Consider the following 19234-nt stretch of genomic DNA (forward strand, 5'->3'; position numbering starts at 1 on the left):
TGTTTTCTCCAGTAGTTTTTCACTACATGCGTTTGTGTAATGTGTAAATGTTTTCTCCAGTAGTGTTTTATATTATTTTTTTGTGTGATTTTTTGGTGTTTTTTTTCTTCTCCTTTTTAAGAAAAAAAATCAAATGTGCAAAATAAGCTGTCAAAAACTAAATGCGTGTGCACTACAGGAAACAAACTTCTTTTTTTGGCATTAATGGCAAAGTTCTCACTCTAGGGTTTGACAATTAGATTCAATCATGTTTCACCGTTGTTCATCACCGATTAACAGCGATGCGTCAGCGTCGTCTGAGTGGTTTACTTGCGAGGGCAGCTTTAGCTGCCCGGCCCGTAAACCACGCAGACGCTGCTGACGCGAACCTTGTTAATCGGTGATGAACAACGAAACATGATTGAATCCTTTCAACAACGAAAAGAAGCTAAAGATCGTATAATTCACATTTATTTCACGAGGAATGTCAGTTAATCATTGCCACTCAGCCTTACAAAAACTTCGATGATTTCTATGTTGATATCAGTAATAAAACTACAGAATAAAACGGCAATGTTTAGCCGCTACCTGAAAAATACTGAATTCAACTTGTAAGCATGCATACGCACAAAAGTTCCAGGCATGACGAATTTTACGCGCTCTCGCGTAACGCGTAGTCTCGCTTTCGCGTTCACGTATCACGCTACAGTAAAAGTGTGGATTCATCACGGATTAACAACGGTTGGCTCCTGTACAAAGGTATAGGAAGAGTTGTTGAATGCCAGATAATATTTTTTGACTAACATCAATACAAACTCATATGGTATTGTAAGTCTGAGCTTAGGAGCAACAGCATTAGCTGTGCTAGCATCTAACCACGTTGTACACTAATCGAACAATAGGATGCTATACTCTGATCAGCTCATAATCGGAGGGACTCATAACATCGTGGATTTATATAGAATAGCGTACAAACAGCTTGGCGCACCAGCTATGCGAACCGCGCTTTGCGTATTGCTTGACTGACGCATGCTTTTGTGAATTTACACAGGCATAAGTTGGGACTTGATTGACGTGCACAGTAACAAAAACTGAATAATTCTTGCCTATTATGAGCTGATCATAGTTTGGATTTGATGATCAATTCTGAGTTTACCTTGATAGCAGCAGCATTACAGCATTAGCTGTGCTAGCATCTAAACCTGTTGTAGGCTCATCCAAGAACAGTATGCTAGGTTTGATAATCAATTCCATGCCAATATTGGTTCTCTTCCTCTCTCCTCCTGATACACCACGTGAGAATGCATCGCCTACCTGATTTGTTAAAAAGCAAACAATATTTAAGAAAGTAAGTGTAATACCAACATGAATCTACCACTATATAAATCAAGAGATATCTCAATTCAAATTCTTATCCATGATGTGATCAAGCAAAATGAGGACATTGTAAGTAGAATCATGGATGATAAAACAATATCATTTCCATTATTTATAACAAAACCTTTACTTGATATTACTACAGTATTAAACAAAAGAGGCAACTTCATACCTGGAAATGATATTTAGAGAATAAAGGTATTGTTTTTAGACGCTGGAGTGCATCTATCGTCTCATATAACACGGGCGACATGATGTCACGTGTTATATGAGACGATAGATGCATGACAGCGGCTAAAAACAATACCTTTATTCTCATTCTTAAACACTTCAATTCAAATAAATATATTAATAAGTATACCAAATTTTAATCAAATTAAATCCTACATTTTACAAGGAATTACCTAGGGCTTAGAATCGACCAGTCCTGTTGTTGCTATGCGCCTCCCGATTGGTTCGAATAGCGCGTATGAGTATCGCATCAACGCCCACATGCTTAAGTGTGTGATATTGTGTCATATCACACGGGTAAGAACCAATAAGATTGCATGAACGTTCTCAAGTGTTTAAGAATATAAAATAGATCCATCAGGTTTGTTGGTAAACAGTAGGCCTATAAAAGATTTCTTTTGAACAAAACAACACTTAAACTTACTATTGACAGTTTCACCTATGATGGTTGGTAGGCATCATCATAACAATGGTTGTTGATCTTTACTTCTGGTTGGATGTATCCCAACTGAAGAGGGTGTATAATCATCCAGGAGAGGATCAAACTCTTCATCCAAATGGATTCTTTAATTCTTCTCATATGTGCATGATCCTCTCTTGGTTGATAATACACCCTCTTCATTCAGCATACATCTAAGTAAGAATCAACCATCATTCTGACGATGCCTATACCGGCCATGATAGGCAAATCGTGGGTAAAAGGTCCGAGACTACCTCAATGAGGTGGTCTCAATGCTACATCCTGGACGTAGGATCGACTACATCCTGGATATAGGATCAAAACCACTTATTTCACGTTAAACTAGGCTCAGAAGTGGACTAGATGTAGGATCAAGTCCACTTCCAAGCCTACATCCTGGTATCAAACAGGCATAGTGAGAACATGCCCAAAGTTTGGCCCGGGGGGGCCACTCAAATATGACAGTGTACGCATGCGTGACCAAATTTTTTTCGAACACCCCCTAAACAAGTTTTCCTCTGTGAGCAAAATGACCCCCTAAGCAAGTTTTTAGCGCGCTTTCCCCAAAAATTTGACCCCCTAAACAAGTTTTTGTCTAATTTTGACCCCCTAAACAAGTTTTTGTCTAAATTTGACCCACTTCACAAGTTTTGATGGATTTTGACAACTTGAACTTGACTTGATTGAACAATTTTTTATATGACACGATGAATTCAGAGTTACCACGAGGCCTTCAGATTCGTAGCTTAATTGTTACATGGATCTTATTGGATTCTCGTAAAGTAGTTTTGTGAGAATAAAATACCAATATACAGCGTAATTTATCCAGAGGAGGCAACGTTATGCTGTGCAGTATTCACATCGTATTTGGTTCCGAATTCGGCACCTAAAGTTGATTATCGTGTCCCGGTATCATGTGCCCTTTTCATGTTTTCTACCGCAAATTTAATTTTCTAAAGTAAATCCAAAGAAGGGAAACTCACAAATCTACCAGCAGGAGAAGTAAATAATTTGAGGAATCTATAAAAGTCTTGAAAATCATTTTGAAATACCGTAGGCCTACATGATATTTTCGTCTACCCGTCTGTCCACTGAACTATATACCCATCATAATTCATTATGACGTCATTAATGAATATGCATGTTTTTTAATCTAAACGGTATTTTACATAGAAGCACGAGGCCATGGTTAAATCACATGTAACACGTCATGAAATACATTTGCATAACACAGTGACACTCTAGGTTTCTACGAATGGGGAATTCCGGCACTGGAAACTTTTTTCGGAATCGGATTTTCAGCAATTTGAAAAGCGGATTAAAATGGTACCCTAAATGCGTTATAAACAATTTTTAAAACTACCCCTTTTCATGAAAATCACCGTTTTTTTTTTTCCCTTAACGCGTCACGCGCGTAACGTGCTCAACCAAGAAAAAACACCCCTTTTCACACGTTTTTTTGGTCACGCATGCTTACATCATTATATTTGAGTGGCCCCCCCGGGAAGTTTGGTTTTGTTCAAAAGAAATCTTTTATGTTTACCAACAAAGCTGATTAATCTATTTTCATCTCCAGATATAGAGTTGCTTCTTTTGTTTACTACTGTTTAACATCATGGCTTCTACCAGATGTTACTTTCTTGCTGTTATTGCCTAGATATGACTTGACAACAACAAAAAAAAGAAAAAAAAGGCGCTATGCTTACTTTGGTATCAGCACATGATTTAAGACCCAGCTCTGTGATGACTTCATCCACTCTTTCTGCTTTCTCTTTGCTGCTGACATCACCTGACAAACGTAAAGCAGCAGAGAATGCAAGATTCTCACGTACTGTCAGGGTTCCCATGACAACGTCATCCTAGAAAAGAAACAATCAAGAAATATGGCAAGGATAAAGTAGAATTCCATACAACACATTGTTTGAATGTAAGAAAGTCACAAGTATGATACATAGTAGTAATAAATCACTTGGAAGTTTCTTGCATTCAAGCATTGAATAATGATTAGGCCTAGAGGTTAATGACTGCACATCAGTTGTTAAGAAGGTATTGTCAAAAAACTTAACATTTTGCTTTGGGACCAAGGAATATCCTTATAGGCAAAGCCACAAAGGATATCCAAAAGGTTTTCCAAGGTCCAATCAAAATGTTTAGATTTTTCACAATATCCAAAAAATAACTGGTGCAAAGTCATTAACCTCACTCATAACCATCACTTTGCAAGTATGACACACACTTGTTCCGTTTATTTTCCTTGCAGATAGGTAATAATGTCTGTTGCTCTTGCTAGAGAGAACTTCAACAAATCAAGGAATCAGATTGTGACATTTGCACAGTAATTTTTGTGGGACCTGAGAGCACATCCAACACACCAAATTGCATTCTGAATACGAGAAAATGTCCTTCCGATATCAAATTTTTTGTTGACATTCACGATATAATACAACATTTATTTTGGGGGAAAAATTAGTATCTTCAATACTGAAGGTCAAAATTTTTAAATGATGGTTGGCTTTTCCTCCCAGTTACATACACTTTGAGTACATATCATTAGATTTATAAAGTTTACTTCAAGGACTGTTGAATATTAAAAATATCAATTTTTAATAATTTGCCATAAAATGTGTATTAAATAAAAAAAAAAAAAAAATCAAAATTATTTGATATCGCCAGGACATTCCTCGTATTCAGAATGCAATTTGGAGTGTCTGATGTACTAGGTCCCACAAGGCCAAAATCCATTTTCTGTTCATCATGACATGCTACAAATGGAATGTACAAATGTATGATTTGTTTGTTATGAATTTAAACCGAGCTTTGCGCACACATTCGTGGAGGATTTATTCATTATTCGGTTGATGCATTTATATTTGGTTCTATTTTCCAACATTTTTAGTGATAATTTTGTTATAAAAACAGCAAAAATCATGTGTTTTTTTCTTGTGTATGAAATAATGCACTCTGCATCAAAATCTCAGTACACATGCCTTATTTTGTACAATTTCAATCCCAACAAGTGATACACATTTTTTAACCTATAACAAATCTACCTCTACCTGATATCCACAACAATTTTTGCAACCTGCTGGTTGCTAGCTACTGCCCATGAGTAACGTACACCAATCAAATACCAGACAAGGAGGCAAGACAACACCTGGAACCTACCTGTACTACATATCCTGATATGAGTTTGAAATCTGCTGGTTGTGATTGTCCATCTATGAGTACAACACCTTGTAGACCATTGGGATCTTTCCTTGCAGCAAGAACATCAAGTAATCTGTAGTGTGAAATAAGTTAACAATAATTGTTAACTTAATAATTAATTATAATGGAGGCAAAAGCAAGCAAATTGTATTTAAATTATGGCCTAATTGTTAGTATTTTTTGATACAGGTTTCTTTAGTGTTATGCCTAAATCCTTTGTAAACCTCCCACTTGCCCACCAATCAATTTTGGGTACTGCTAGGCATATAACAAACAAAATCTCACAATATGCCTAAGTGTCAGATCTAGAAGGGAGGTCGAATTTGAGAACTGTAAAAAATGGTCAGAAGGGAGGTCGAATTTGAGAACTGTAAAAAATGGTCACAAAGCTGCTACCGTGTTGCACTTGCGTGATGCAGGGGTGAGAGAAACTTTTGCAAAATGAAGACCCAGTTGAAGCTATTTAGTGGACCATTTTGGTAATATTAGAATTATTGTGTAAAATTTTAGTGTGAAAAAGCCGAAAATTTGTGAAATGACGGCCTAATTGAAGTCATTCGTAGACTTATATCGTATAAATTATTGCTAAAAACACAAAGTGCAGGGTGTCCAAAGCAGACGCTAAAGGGCAACTTAATATGCATACACAGAGGGGTGGCTGAGTGGGATATTTCTCCCCCCCCCTCCCGAGAAGTTGTTAAGTTCGCAAAATGAAAGCCCAATTTAAGCCATTTAGTGGATGATTGTGATACTATATGATTGTGACACTATTATTGTGTAAAATTTAGTCAGAAAACTCAGAAAAGATTAGGAAATGTGTGAACACTGAGCCCATCTGGTAAGAACAGTTTTGAATGCGAATGTCTGATCTCATGGGTATTCAATTGGTCGGACATCCGGGAACATTGTCCCCTTCTTGAAAAAGGGGAACTACACATGCGCACACTGATTTTACAAGGCTATTTCCCCTTTGTGACGTCAGCCCGACCAAGAGAATGGATGACCTAATTCCCCGGGACCTCATTATTAGTTAAAAGAAATTGTCTTAGAGGTCATTTGCGGCATATTACCTAAGTTATCAGTAACTGCCTTGAATAGATATCTTAGATCTCAGACAAAATAAATATTGCACCATGGATCTTAAAACTAATAGTCACTTTATACATGTGACACTACCATCAAACTGATCATCTTTTGAAACAAATTTCAGGATATAGCTTTGCCCACAAAATAATGTCCTTAACTGAAGAATGTACTGTATGAACAGAATCCTTCTACAAATGTTTCCATGATCACTGATTCAGCAAGTTGTCCAAAGGTGGAAGAAAAATTTGAATCAACTGTAGAAGCACATAACATTGCAACCAAAGTATGCTACGGATGTCAGGATTTTCAGCAATGTCATGTTACTGCATGTGCATTAGGCAAGTTGATGGTAATAGTAACTCATCTTCCTAAATTAACTCCTTTGATCTTGTTGGACTGATCAGTCCAGTGGCGTAGCGGGGTCATCATATGGGGGGCACCGACCATGATTGGGGGGAACCGGGTCTGATGGGGGCACAAGCCGTTTTTCTGCCATTTTCCTATGGGATTTTTTTAAATTTCAGATCGATGGGGGGGCATGTGCCCCTATGATGCTATGCCACTGGATCAGTCTGCATTAAGTATACAGCCTGTTCCAATTAAAATGCCCGGTTAAAATGGTGGAAGCAAAATAACTAATCTGCTCCAAAAATGTTTCTTTTGATACAATTGGTATAGCTTTCAGTGACACCTTGAAAAGGATGAACCTGGATGAGATTCAAGTCAAAACCTTGACCTATGCCTTTCACTCCAACTGGGGGTTGAGTGGTGGCATCCACATCACAATGTCCTGCCAAACTGTTCTGTCTTCCGCTGTACGGCTGGCATTTACTATGGAGTTTAGGTTGGCTCTTTTGCAGTCAGCTATAGTAGGCAGTCTCTCCACCTCTTTGGTGGTCTTCCTCTAGGTCTGACTCCCTGGATGTGCCATTCAAAGGCCATCTTGGGAAAGCGTGAGGGAAGCATTCTCTGGATGTGGCCAAAATAATGCAGTCTCTTCCGAGTTATTCTGTCAAAGATGGAAAACTCAACACCCATTGTTGGTGCCGGCCAAAACAAGTTTTTGGACAGGGGGATCTGGGGGGTCTGAAAATTAATATTTTTGACAATAATCATTATTATATATGCCTAATTCTGTTTAAGTTGGTGCTGATTTGTATGTCTTGAATTCCATTTATGGAAGTTGCATAAAAAATTGGAGTTGTTGTTTTCTTAAAATGGCTGTTTTACATCCAAATATGGATGTGAGGGCGCTTTGGACGGGGGTCTGACTGAATATTTTTAGCCTCCCTATATTTTTAGGGTACATATAGTTGTTTTACAAAGACACCTGAGGCTGTAGTTGGCATATAGTTTCTACAAATAGACTGAGAGGAAAAATTAGCAAAGATACAGTCAACACTCAAAGAGATAAAGAATACAGAAATGGGAAAGGATAAACAGCAAACACAAAATATAGTTTAACACGTTATAAAAAGTTTAAATAACTAAACATTAGGCTATATAAGGGCTCATATTGAAATTCCCTTACACAGGAAGGTGTGCGCCATCCTGCAGCTTTCCTATGCTAGCCTTCTTTTGTTAAAATCCTGTGTGATTATAACACTGCAATTAGCCACTTAAATTAGGAGCGCCGCTTTCCTGGGTTGTGCGATGAGCCATAGTCAGTTTGTTTTCTTCCCATTCGTCATGGACCACTTCAAAAGGCAGGGTGTATCACTGATGCATATAATCCATCTTTATAATCCGCTTTGTGACCGAGCTTTCCTGAGGCGCTGGCTTAGCCAGGGAATCCTGCCTTCTTTCTGTGTGAAAGTGTGGTAGGGTATTTCAATATGAGCCCTAACAATGTATCATTATCAACACAAATGTTTTCAAAATGTTGGCATTTTTTGGCAACATTTTATTTCTTTGCAAATGTTAAAAAAGACAAAAACTTTAAAAAAGTTTTCTGGCAACCTTTGTGTGCCCTTTGAAAATGTTACAAAAACATTTAGTGTTTGCTGTGTTCAAATTTAACCTTTTATACAACTGTTTCATATCATATGGTATCCCTATGTCTGTGTGTTGTCCTTTTTTTGTACTTTGAAATGTAAACAAATCTACAGATAATAGGTACTTTTGACAGTCAATCCCATCCAACTGTTACTTACATAAATTTTATGTGATGTAACTTACCAAACAAATTATATATTTTTATGTGTGCAAAGGTCAAATTTAGTTCTTGATTGACCACATGATTTATGCGCTTATGAAAAAATTGAATTTTTGAATTGAGTTTTCTTTGAATATCCTATAAATGAGGCAGATTCTGTTACTATGTCATTGAGCCAGTTATGCTTATCAATATCACTAATAATATGCTGACCAAGAGCACCTTTAAGGATACGATACATGATTTACCGACAAGTGACTCATTTCGGATGCGATCATGAATTTTGAAGAAAAAAAAGTTTCCACAGGCTTCGTTGGGATTCAACCAGCGATTCGAACTTCCTTTGATTACGCGTCTAGCGCTTTACCGCTTCGGGCCCACGGTGGCAGTTGAGTGGAGGAGTGTAATGATAAATGATAAATCTCATGTTGCCATCTTTAGCCTTTTGTTTACTAAAAAAAGACGTGTTTTGTAAAGATAGATTAGCCGTTTTATGCATAAAGAGCACAAACGTTTGGGAAAGGTTTCAAACAAATAATAAAGACACTGATGTGATGATGAAATTGCGTGAAGTCGGGAAATATCTGCGTCGCAATGTTTTGTTTTGGTTTTAGGAATGCGACGACTTACGACGAAATTTACGACTTCATGACATTATCATTCGAAATCAACAAAAGATATTTAAACAGTATATGGCCTCATTCTTTCTCTAGAATGTTTTGTACATGTATGTGAAATTGCTTCAACAATGGTTCGCTGCATAATGGTAAAAACAGCCTTGACCTAAAAAAGGGCGAGAGGTACCATATTTACCGATTCAGGCTAAATTTAAAATTGATATAAAACGTTTGTTTTTTTATCGATTACAAAAATTAATTTTTGTCATATAAAGAAATTGTGTCTGGCGTGAATTACACTACAGTTTTTTATTCTTAGGGCTCTTTAACTTCTTCAAATAATTTTTTTAATGATAGAGTGAATCCCCTGGCCCTCTATAATTACGCACAAAAGATCGAGTCCAATTAAGCCAAGTTGAAGTACACTGTATGATTACCCTGATCCAACCAAATGTGTCCTAAACCATTTTGTATGAGAATGAGTTTGATTTTTATTAATCCAACCAAATTGATGCATATTATCATTCTTTTCATGTGTATAGTTCTGATAAGACAATAGCCTATAATATGAATGAATATTTACTCTTTTTACCATGCAGTTACAAGTCTACTCCAGAAGTTAATCACTTGCAGTTTATATACCAGTTTCACCATAAAACATTCAATTTACAGTTTTCTTATTTACTTTGAGAAGCCTTCTGAGAAAATTTTGATAAAATATCTCAATTTGGTTAATATTTTCCACACCCCAAATCTCGCTTCCATAAAGTTGGTAAGACCAGTGAGTCAAAAAGTTTGCAAGTGATATCAATTGGTAAGTGAAGTCTGATTGACTTGGTCATGATACAAACATAGCATGCCTTGCCTGGCTGACTTGTTTGTTTATATACTTTTTTTTTTAACTTTCCATTATTATTAAAAACTACCCGAAGATAATTATAATCATCACACACAATAAGGTTCTCATTACCACAGTGGAATGGTTTCCTTCTGATCTTCCCATGAGAAAATATTACAATTTTTGTTTTGCTTGGGTTAACAGCAAGATTCCATGTATAACTGTAAAGAGAATTGAGTGCATTTTGATGATCTTGTTCATCAGATAAAATAATTGTATCATCAGCATATGGGTAAGTTTGCTGGCCATCATTCAGAATTGGGCAATTTAAGATATGAAGTGCCCAAGTTCAGAGGTCAAAATTAAAAAATCGCTTAAATATTATTGATAATTTTCTCTGGATGTAAGGACATAAGTACAGTACAGGTGTCTGCATATATCCCAACAATCAAGTACTTACTTTTCCATAGGACCTCAGAAATGCCCAACTGTCACAGAAAAGTTCTTTAACCCCAATGTGTTTGAACATTCATAGAGTAACCTTAGATTGAAATGGATACAAAAACTCTTCTTATACTTGAGGGTAGCGCCATTCAATTGGATATAAGATAATTTTGCCCAATTTTCACAAATCAAATGTATGCACAAATTTCATATAATATATATCTAAGATTCTGAGCCCTGATATTAGTCCTCAATAAAGTTATCATGCTAACCCTTACGTACCAGTTGCTTTTTGGCGAGGGGAAGGAAAGAAGGAGGAGAGAAAGAAAGAAGAAGAAGAGAAAACTTTTTTTTTCGGGTGTGGTTTTGAACCCCCGACCCTTCGGGTGCCAAACCCATGCACTGGCCAACCTTGCCATGGGGGAGTAGCTTGCCTGGCCAAGCTTTCCGTCCCCATATGACTGTTCGCATGATGACGCAATAGCATCACGTGGGATACCTGCTTGTGCTTTTTTGATGTTTTGTAAGGTTAGGGTTAAAAACAAAATGTGAACACCATGACCTCTCTGAGCTGTTCTAGATGTACCTGTGAATTGGCTGGCGTGAACGGTCACTAAATATTTCGCGATCAGAGGGTAAGGGCAGTCTCAGGACCTGTGGTGATCAGAGGGTTTGTGTGTTGTTTGTACCGTCATATCACATATCACGAGGGCTCCAATTAAGAGCTAATATATATAGGCCTATATTTTATATTATGCTGTAAACATCAATATTTTTGCGTACAGATATTTTCATGATTTTCTATCTTTGCGAAATTGTGCAAATTGTTATTCTCTTGGATCTATCTTAAGTATAATGTAACTCTATCATATTGTAAAAACATATTTTCGTGTGTTTTAATTAAATTGTTTTTTCTTATTCTATCGTGAAATTCACAAAATTAAAACTTTGTGAAAATTTATACAGTATTATATTATATTCTCCCTAATAGCATGTTACCGCACGTAATAAAGAGTGGTCATTAGGTGAGAGTCCAAAGTTGTGTTTGTTCTACTAGATACCGGTACTACTAGCTACCAGCAATGCACGCAACTGTATGATTTTACTTTTTCTAAAAATATGGCGATTAAATACATGATTAGATTATCTCAGGTCTATGGGTCTAACATTTTGAGTCTATAATTAGCAAGGTATTTTATTCATCTTGCAAATCCTGGAGCAAATATGGAATCTGACAAGAACCGGACCATTTGAATTAATGTCGGTGGGGAAGTTGTGACACTTGACAATTTGCCCTACTGGGAGAATGGGCAAGAGTAAAATTAAAAGAAAAGCTAATAGTGAGCCCCAAGTCATCTACAGCTGTGAGGATCTAATTTTTGTCTGTATTTTGACATTATAGTCTGGGTATATATCATATTGGGTTATATTTATACTTACGAAGTTTTTCCACTCCCCGTTGGTCCCAAGATAGCATTCATGCCAGGGGTGAACAGTCCACTAAAAGATTTCAAGAAAGATAATAAGGGCAATTGTTAAGGTTTAATCATAAAACAAATTTACATGGGGTTGGGTTTCACATGTGATGCATCATATCAAAGAAACCATAAAAGGTGTCATTTCCAACTTAGTATTTTTGGAAAAGTCTGTATTAAAGGAGTATTTTGTGATCCTAGCATCCTCTTTTTGTAACATTTTCAGTAGATATCCACAAAAACAGCTCATTCCTATGCATGATTCTGTGTATCTCACCTTGGTCTGGGGCGGACATTTTAAAAATGAATTTAGAAGAGCAGCAACGACATCACTTGCATTATTTGCAAAATTTGAGGAAATTCGCACGAGTCCGTTATATTTTAGGCCATTTGTCTATAACTGGTCTTTACATGTAGCCCTATGGAGAGAGTGCCCATTGAGGGCACTATACCCCCATTTTAGGAACAAAAATGTGATTTAAAAAAACCGGACTCGAGCGAATTTTCTAAAATTTCAGAGAATGTAGTATGAACATGTAGAAATATAATCAAGTAGTTGCCCTACCTGCTCTCCTCCGAAAAAATAAAAAGTCCTATACCTCAATGATAATGAAACCTAGGTGATATATCTCCAAGACACGGTTTCAGATTTGAAGCAGGTTTGACTGCCAAAAATGGCAAAATATAAAGTTTCAAAAACTATTGTTCTAAATATGTTTTCTAGACTGAAATTTTGTGCAGAATTCATTTCTGAAGTCAGAAATGCACAATCTGTCATTGTTTTCCTGATATGAGCATTACAGTAGAGGCATATGCTTTTGACGGAAATAAAAATAAGAGATCCATACATTGTAAGTGACAACATCATCACAACATATTTGAACTCTATTGGTACACTTATAAAGGCTCTGCAAGGCTCACTTCATGTTGTAGTGCAAGTCTGACATCTGATTGGTGCACACACATTGAATATAGGTCACATGACTGCGCAATATTACAGGTACTAATTGTTCCCGATTTTGCTCAAAAATGGGGTGGCGAGTCAATTTGATAAAAAAAATTAGAACTCAAAAAATATGCATTTTAGCACAAGTTTGATACTATATCCCTGTAGTACTGTATCATGGGAATAACTGATTAGTTTTTCTGAAGTCAGAAATGCAAAATCTGTCATTGTTTTCCTGATATGAGCATTACAGTAGAGGCATATGCTTTTGACGGAAATAAAAATATGAGATCCATAAGTGACAACATCATCACAAATATATTTGAACTCTATTGGCACACTTATAAAGGCTCTGCAAGGCTCACATCATGTTGTAGTGCAAGTCTGACATCTGATTGGTGCACACACATTGAATATAGGTCACATGATTGCGCAATATTACAGGTACTAATTGTTCCCGATTTTGCTCAAAAATGGGGTGGCGAGTCAATTTGATAAAAAAATTAGAACTCAAAAATATGCATTTTAGCACAAGTTTGGTACTATATCCCTGTAGTACTGTATCATGGGAATAACTGATTAGTTTTTAAACATGTCGCCTCTCATATTTTTTTTTGTTGCGATTTTTCAAATGCCAAATTTTACGTAATTTACAGATGTCACAAATTGATAAAAAAATTAGAAAAGAAAATTGAGAAGGAATGGAAAGATATTAATGTTATACCCAAGTAGGAACTTATACTGTGCATATCTGATTAGTTTTTCAAGCCTATAGCTTGTGTAGTTTTCTTGTAATCCTGATTTTTATAAATGGCGGGAATTTTTACACACATCAAAATTTTAAGGGGTAGGGGAAACATTTTTACATTTTGCAAGTCTTTCCCTTAGTTAAAATGAACAAAGTTAGGTATCAAATAAAAAGCCCAATCAATACTGCATAGACTGGTAGGTCAACCATCACTGTAGCAGCTTCCTATCAAGAGTTATGATTTTTCAAATCAATTTTTTTGCCGAAAACGGCTTATTTTTGTATGTCAATTGTCACGAGGCATGTCATATTTGAATGATTCTGGCGCACAAATGATTAAGTCAATCACAAAACAAATACCTGAATCAATCAATTAGTACCCTCAGCTGATATGTTAACATTTTAAAGGGCCATATCTATGTATATTGTAGACTCTATGAGTATACAAAGTTGGCATGTGAAAATTTTTGTCACCCAAAAAGTGCGTTTTTCGGGCAAAATCGGCCACAAATCAACATTTTGTAGCAAAACGATGTACGATGCACGTGTTTTGACAAAAAAATCATGTTCTACAAACAATTTTACCCTAGAAAAGACACCTTAGAAATTAAACATAGCTATTTTCACTCTGGGGTGAATTTTTACACACTTTGGCAGTGAAACCTGCTTCAAATCTGAGACCATGTAATAGACAATGTGTTGTAATTTCGTTCTGGAGCACCAGAATGTAATTCAATTTTCACTATTGTTTTGCTAAACGAATTAATCTGCAAGAATATTTTTTGTTCATAAACATTATGTAACCAAAATCTCAACTTTTTTTGAGAAAAGTAGGGGGGTTGATGCTGTGGATCACAAATTGTCCTTTTAAGATATACTTGCAAAATATAAACAAAATTATATTAAGAAAACAATGTTACACTTTTCTTCATATTTTCAAATATTTCACCCAGGGTTGTAGCCAGACCAAGTTTACTATCAAATTAGAGTGCTGGCTCGGGCACAATCTTTTTAGCGAACATGAGAGATCGGGGAATAGGATACCCCCAAATATTTTTTTGTTTTTTTACTCTTTTTTGTGATGAATAAATCATTTGTGGGGAAAAAATTATTTAAAAAAAAACCGGCCTGTGCTCGGTTTGACTGGCACTAGCAAAATGAGAAACTTGTAGCACCAACTTGAGGTACATATGAATACAACCTTTATGCACATTTTTCATTGTAACTTAGAATACAATTTGCTGACTTTACGAGCGGTTTGTGGTGGACGGTCACATTTTATTGGAAATTTGGTGAATGTTCCCAGAAAAAAAAAAAAAAAAAACAGGACTGCATGGTTATATATCTATTGTTTCTTTGCAAATGATCACATGATAAGTATCAATTTTAGGTTTTCCTTCCATTTGTTAAGTATCTCTTGGATAGAGCCTAAATATCTGGAGATTTAGATAACAGGAACTGAACCACACAAATGGTTATTGTGAAGAGGAGTTCGAAAAAGCAGTTGCCCAAGGTCCAAGGACAAACAAATATTTAAGTTGGGCTACACAAATCTGCTAACATATATCTAGCTGATAGGCATCAACTTTTGATATCAAAAAATTACATGACCAGTAGCAGGGCTATGGCAACTAATTTCAAGACATGCTGGATTTCTTGGTGGTCTAGCCTGCGATAAGCTAGTTTCTTAAATTTAAAAAAAAGTTGCTAGACTTGATGTGTACCGACTGATATTCAACTTGATACCCAGGACCAAAGCCAGGGGTGAGGGGAGAATGCATCCAATCAATCCGATAGATCCTCTTTATGTGCCATAGAAGGTCCCATCTTAAAAGACAAAATTCACACTTTCTTGAGTAAAAATGTTTCCAAAAGACTTATGAGGGGTTAAGGTCCAATTTTATGACATGCATACCAACCCCCTTTTTTGAGAAAGTCCTTATTTTTGGGAGTCGTGCACCCCTCCCCCCCCCAAAAAAAAAAAATCTGGTTTAGCAATGATTTTTTATCTTTGTTTTTTCCTGAAAGAAGCTAAATGACTCTAAATATCACCACACACCTGTGATCTTCGAGTTGAGAAGTCTTCAGAAAATGGGGAATTACCCTGAAGTTAAAACAAACGCTTGTTCAACAAGTTCAATGAAAGTTTGGAAATCTTAAAGAAATGTTGCAAACATAATTTTACTTGCAATACAGCTTTTAAAACAAAATGGAAAATCTGGGTCAGTTGAGCCCATAGAACAGGTTTTTTGTTGCCACATTACATGCCTGGACTTACTTGATATCTTTCAAGATATACTTGTCCACTTTCTGCTTATTTTCCTTCACTTTGATCACATAGTTGATGTTATGACAGGACAAATTGGCACTGACAACAGATGTTGTGAATTCCAGCTTGGATCTATTGAATCCATTACCCCGGTGATTCCCCGATGACTGATGACTATGACTCCCTGATTGGCTATCTACGCTGCCATACATGCCATTGGATCCCAGCAACCTTGTCTGTACAACAAATTCAGAATAAAAGTATATGAGAAGCAACAGAAATGGTAGGAAAAATCATATGCTACCAAAGATCCTACAGACACTGGTGCCACACACCAGTGGCGTGCGCATCACATTGAAAGTGGGGGAGGGCCAGGTTGTTCAGTTCCCCTGAATGGAGTCTGATTAGGAGTGTAAACGAAGCGAATGACTGATTTCCCAATTACCAACAAAAGTGGGGGCATGGGCCCCTTCCCCCCCCTTTGCACACACCACTGCCACACACCTGTGATCTTCGAGTTGAGAAGTCTTCAGGAAATGGGGAATTTCCCTGAAGTTGAAAGAAATGCTCGTTCAACAAGTGTAATGCAAAATTTGTGATGATATTCTGTAATATGTTGAAAATGAAGACCCCAACAGCTGACCAGCAAGGATTTATTTACCAGTGTGTGTTGTTACATGTGCCATCACATCAGTAGCGTATAGCCAGCACTTTATCAAATGATGGGTAAAACGGGGGTGGGGCTGCAAGGCAACTTCAAAGTAGGGAACTTACCCGAAAATGGTTAAAAATGGGCTTAAAATCTTAAAGGTAGGGAGCATCCCACCGGGGGAGGGGGCAAGAAGGGGCTAGACTTTTCATGGCAGGAGCTCCCCACCCCTAGGCTATGCCACTGCATCCTGTTCCTCATTCCAGGGGATTGGCTGGAGATAAGGTTGATGCAATTTATTCTTTGCAAAATCTGAGGGCCTGTGCAACAATTTATATCTTGAGCATCGGCTACCCAAAAGGGGCACAAGAACTTTTTGGCAGGTCAAGAGAGGAGGGGAAGCAATTTTTGGCAAACATTTATGGGGGCAAAATACTCTTAAAAGGGTTAGGGAAACATTAATAGTATGGAAATGTTTGGAAATTGTACCCTCCCTGGGGCTCATAATTATATATAGGGCCTAAAATATCAAGGGCATCCAATCTTCTGGCCTGATAGCCTATACGTATGTAGCAGATAGGTTTGGTGTTATAAAATGTTCCCAATCTATTTAACAAACTCTAACAAACAGGGCCTCTTGCAATAAATTTCTTATTTATTTTCATTAGTTTAATTATTCAGTTTTCATTTCTCAAAAGTTTTTGAAAACTTAGCAAAATATCACCCTCAAGTATTCATCAGTATCCCATTGGATGCCCTTGATTTTGAATCAAACATAAAAATCAACTCTAGAAAGTGAGAATGTCAGTCATTAGTAATATAGCCCTTTCATGTAAGGGGTGGTATCCTGGGGTGGTCAATTATAGGGGGGGGGGGCAAAGATTATCTGGCAGGCCAAAAGGGGGGGAACATTTTTGGCAGGTCAAAAGGGGGGGCAAGCAATTGTTGGCAGGACAAAAGGGGGTGCAATATTTGGCACAGATGTTTTGGGTACCGTTTTTATATTACTCCCTAAAAACTCTTGTATGTTAAGGGGGCAAATATTTTTGGTACATCAAAAGAGGGAGAAAAGGTTTTTGGCATGTAGAAAGGGGGGGGAAATGGTCTTTGGCACGGCCAAAGGGGGAGCAATATTTGGCGATCATTTTGAGAATTGACCACCCCGGGTACACATGATTTATTGCACAGCCCTTAAGGCACCAACTATTGGCAAACTTTTTTTTTGACAAAGTGGTGCAGACCACAGACATAAACACATGAAGAAAGAGATGAAATTCATGAATATATAATAACGATCCTTTCATGAATAAAATCACCACTATAAAATAGTAGGTTAACAAAGCTCAGTTACCGATATTTGGCATTTTTTCATGCTGAAGTGAATGATGATATATCATTTTGGCATGGAAAGCTCTAAGCTTAATGGAATTAATCGAATGGGCACTTCAATAACTTCTTGTTTTGCAAGATAAAAAGTCACTGATGGGCACTTATGTAACAAATTATGCAGTTATTTAAATACACCAAAAGAATGGTACAAGGAAATTTGACATTTCCCATGACTACCCAGCAAACACAAAACATTTTCCAGAAAATGTTGAGTTATTTGAACTTACTCTCTGGGATGAAAACCTGAAAGTGAATATATAGCAACAACAAATATATTTCTCAATCCCACGAATGTGATCAACAAAATTAATGGTCCATTAAACCATCCATCATTCCTTTTGTATTTCTTTCAATTCATGACAAACAATTCAACTATAAATATATTAAAAAGACAACAATATGGTTGAACACTTGTTAGAAATGAATCTGAATAATACTATTACATAGTAGTAACAAATATATTGATATTATAGATGAGTTGACCAATCACATTTACATTCATGGTGCCCTATTGTTTTACACAAGGCAAAATAATAAAGCAGCTGACAAACTAGACCACATAAAATCTTTTCAAAGCTCACATTCTTGCAAAACCTTTGTTTTAATCATACATACATGTAGACCCTTTAATGTAACACATGGAGGTTTGATAAAAGTTTTGGTATTATATTTTTGCTTTGAACCAAAGTTAATGCAACAAAGTTAACTTTCTTCATGCAGAATATATAGTAGGGTCTTTTTTCCCCATGCAGTTTTCTCAGACCAACAAGAGGGCATACCATGTAAATGTACGCATGTGTCAACTGTTCTATAGAAACATTTTTTTGTAAAATTCTAATACTGGAACTAAAACTGGCAACTCACTTTGCTACATTGCATCCAAAAACATCGGGCATCTGATTGATGATGGTGTGACATCAGATGGTGTAACATCAGATGCAAGGAATGTCTCCCATTGCCGAGTCCAAATGCATGTGATAACTGGAAATGGAGTCCCTTATCCTTAAATTAGGAGGAGAGGTGGTTCGAAAGAGGAGTCAGAGAATCCATATGGGAAAGAGTAGTGGAGCCCACCATTAACAAGAAAGGGGGACTCCGTTTCCAGGTGTCACACGCACTGGACCCAACCCGGTATTGTGAGACACATTCCTCTCCATCTGACGTCACAATATCTGACGTCACACCATCATAAATCAGATGCCTGATGAAGTCCGATGTTTTCATAAGCAACATAGCAAAGTTAAGTTGCCAATTGTAGTTCCAGTATCAGATTAAATTTACAAAATTATGTTTTGAACTATATACTGGATGAATAATCTACACCAAGATCTTCTATAGAAAGTTAAAGTTAGTACAAACTACAA

At 36.8% G+C, this 19234-nt stretch overlaps 1 protein-coding gene across 4 annotated transcripts in view; it reads right to left on the reverse strand.

The window, feature by feature from the left end:
* The window catches only part of LOC140171406 (broad substrate specificity ATP-binding cassette transporter ABCG2-like), a 49857-nt gene that overhangs the window by 21651 nt on the left and 8972 nt on the right, over positions 1 to 19234 (reverse strand). For 3 of the 4 annotated variants that reach the window (XM_072194661.1, XM_072194663.1, XM_072194660.1), the window contains 5 exons: positions 15842 to 16068; positions 11835 to 11894; positions 5213 to 5327; positions 3754 to 3906; positions 1136 to 1293 (listed from right to left, as the gene is read on the reverse strand). In XM_072194661.1, the coding sequence (XP_072050762.1) occupies positions 1136 to 1293; positions 3754 to 3906; positions 5213 to 5327; positions 11835 to 11894; positions 15842 to 16068 (713 nt within the window). Of the gene's footprint in view, positions 1 to 1135; positions 1294 to 3753; positions 3907 to 5212; positions 5328 to 11834; positions 11895 to 15841; positions 16069 to 18097; positions 18114 to 19234 lie in introns of all 4 variants that reach the window. The other variant, XM_072194664.1, reaches the window with a different exon arrangement.

Source organism: Amphiura filiformis, chromosome 15, assembly GCF_039555335.1.
Source record: "Amphiura filiformis chromosome 15, Afil_fr2py, whole genome shotgun sequence".
NCBI classification, from domain to species: domain Eukaryota; kingdom Metazoa; phylum Echinodermata; class Ophiuroidea; order Amphilepidida; family Amphiuridae; genus Amphiura; species Amphiura filiformis.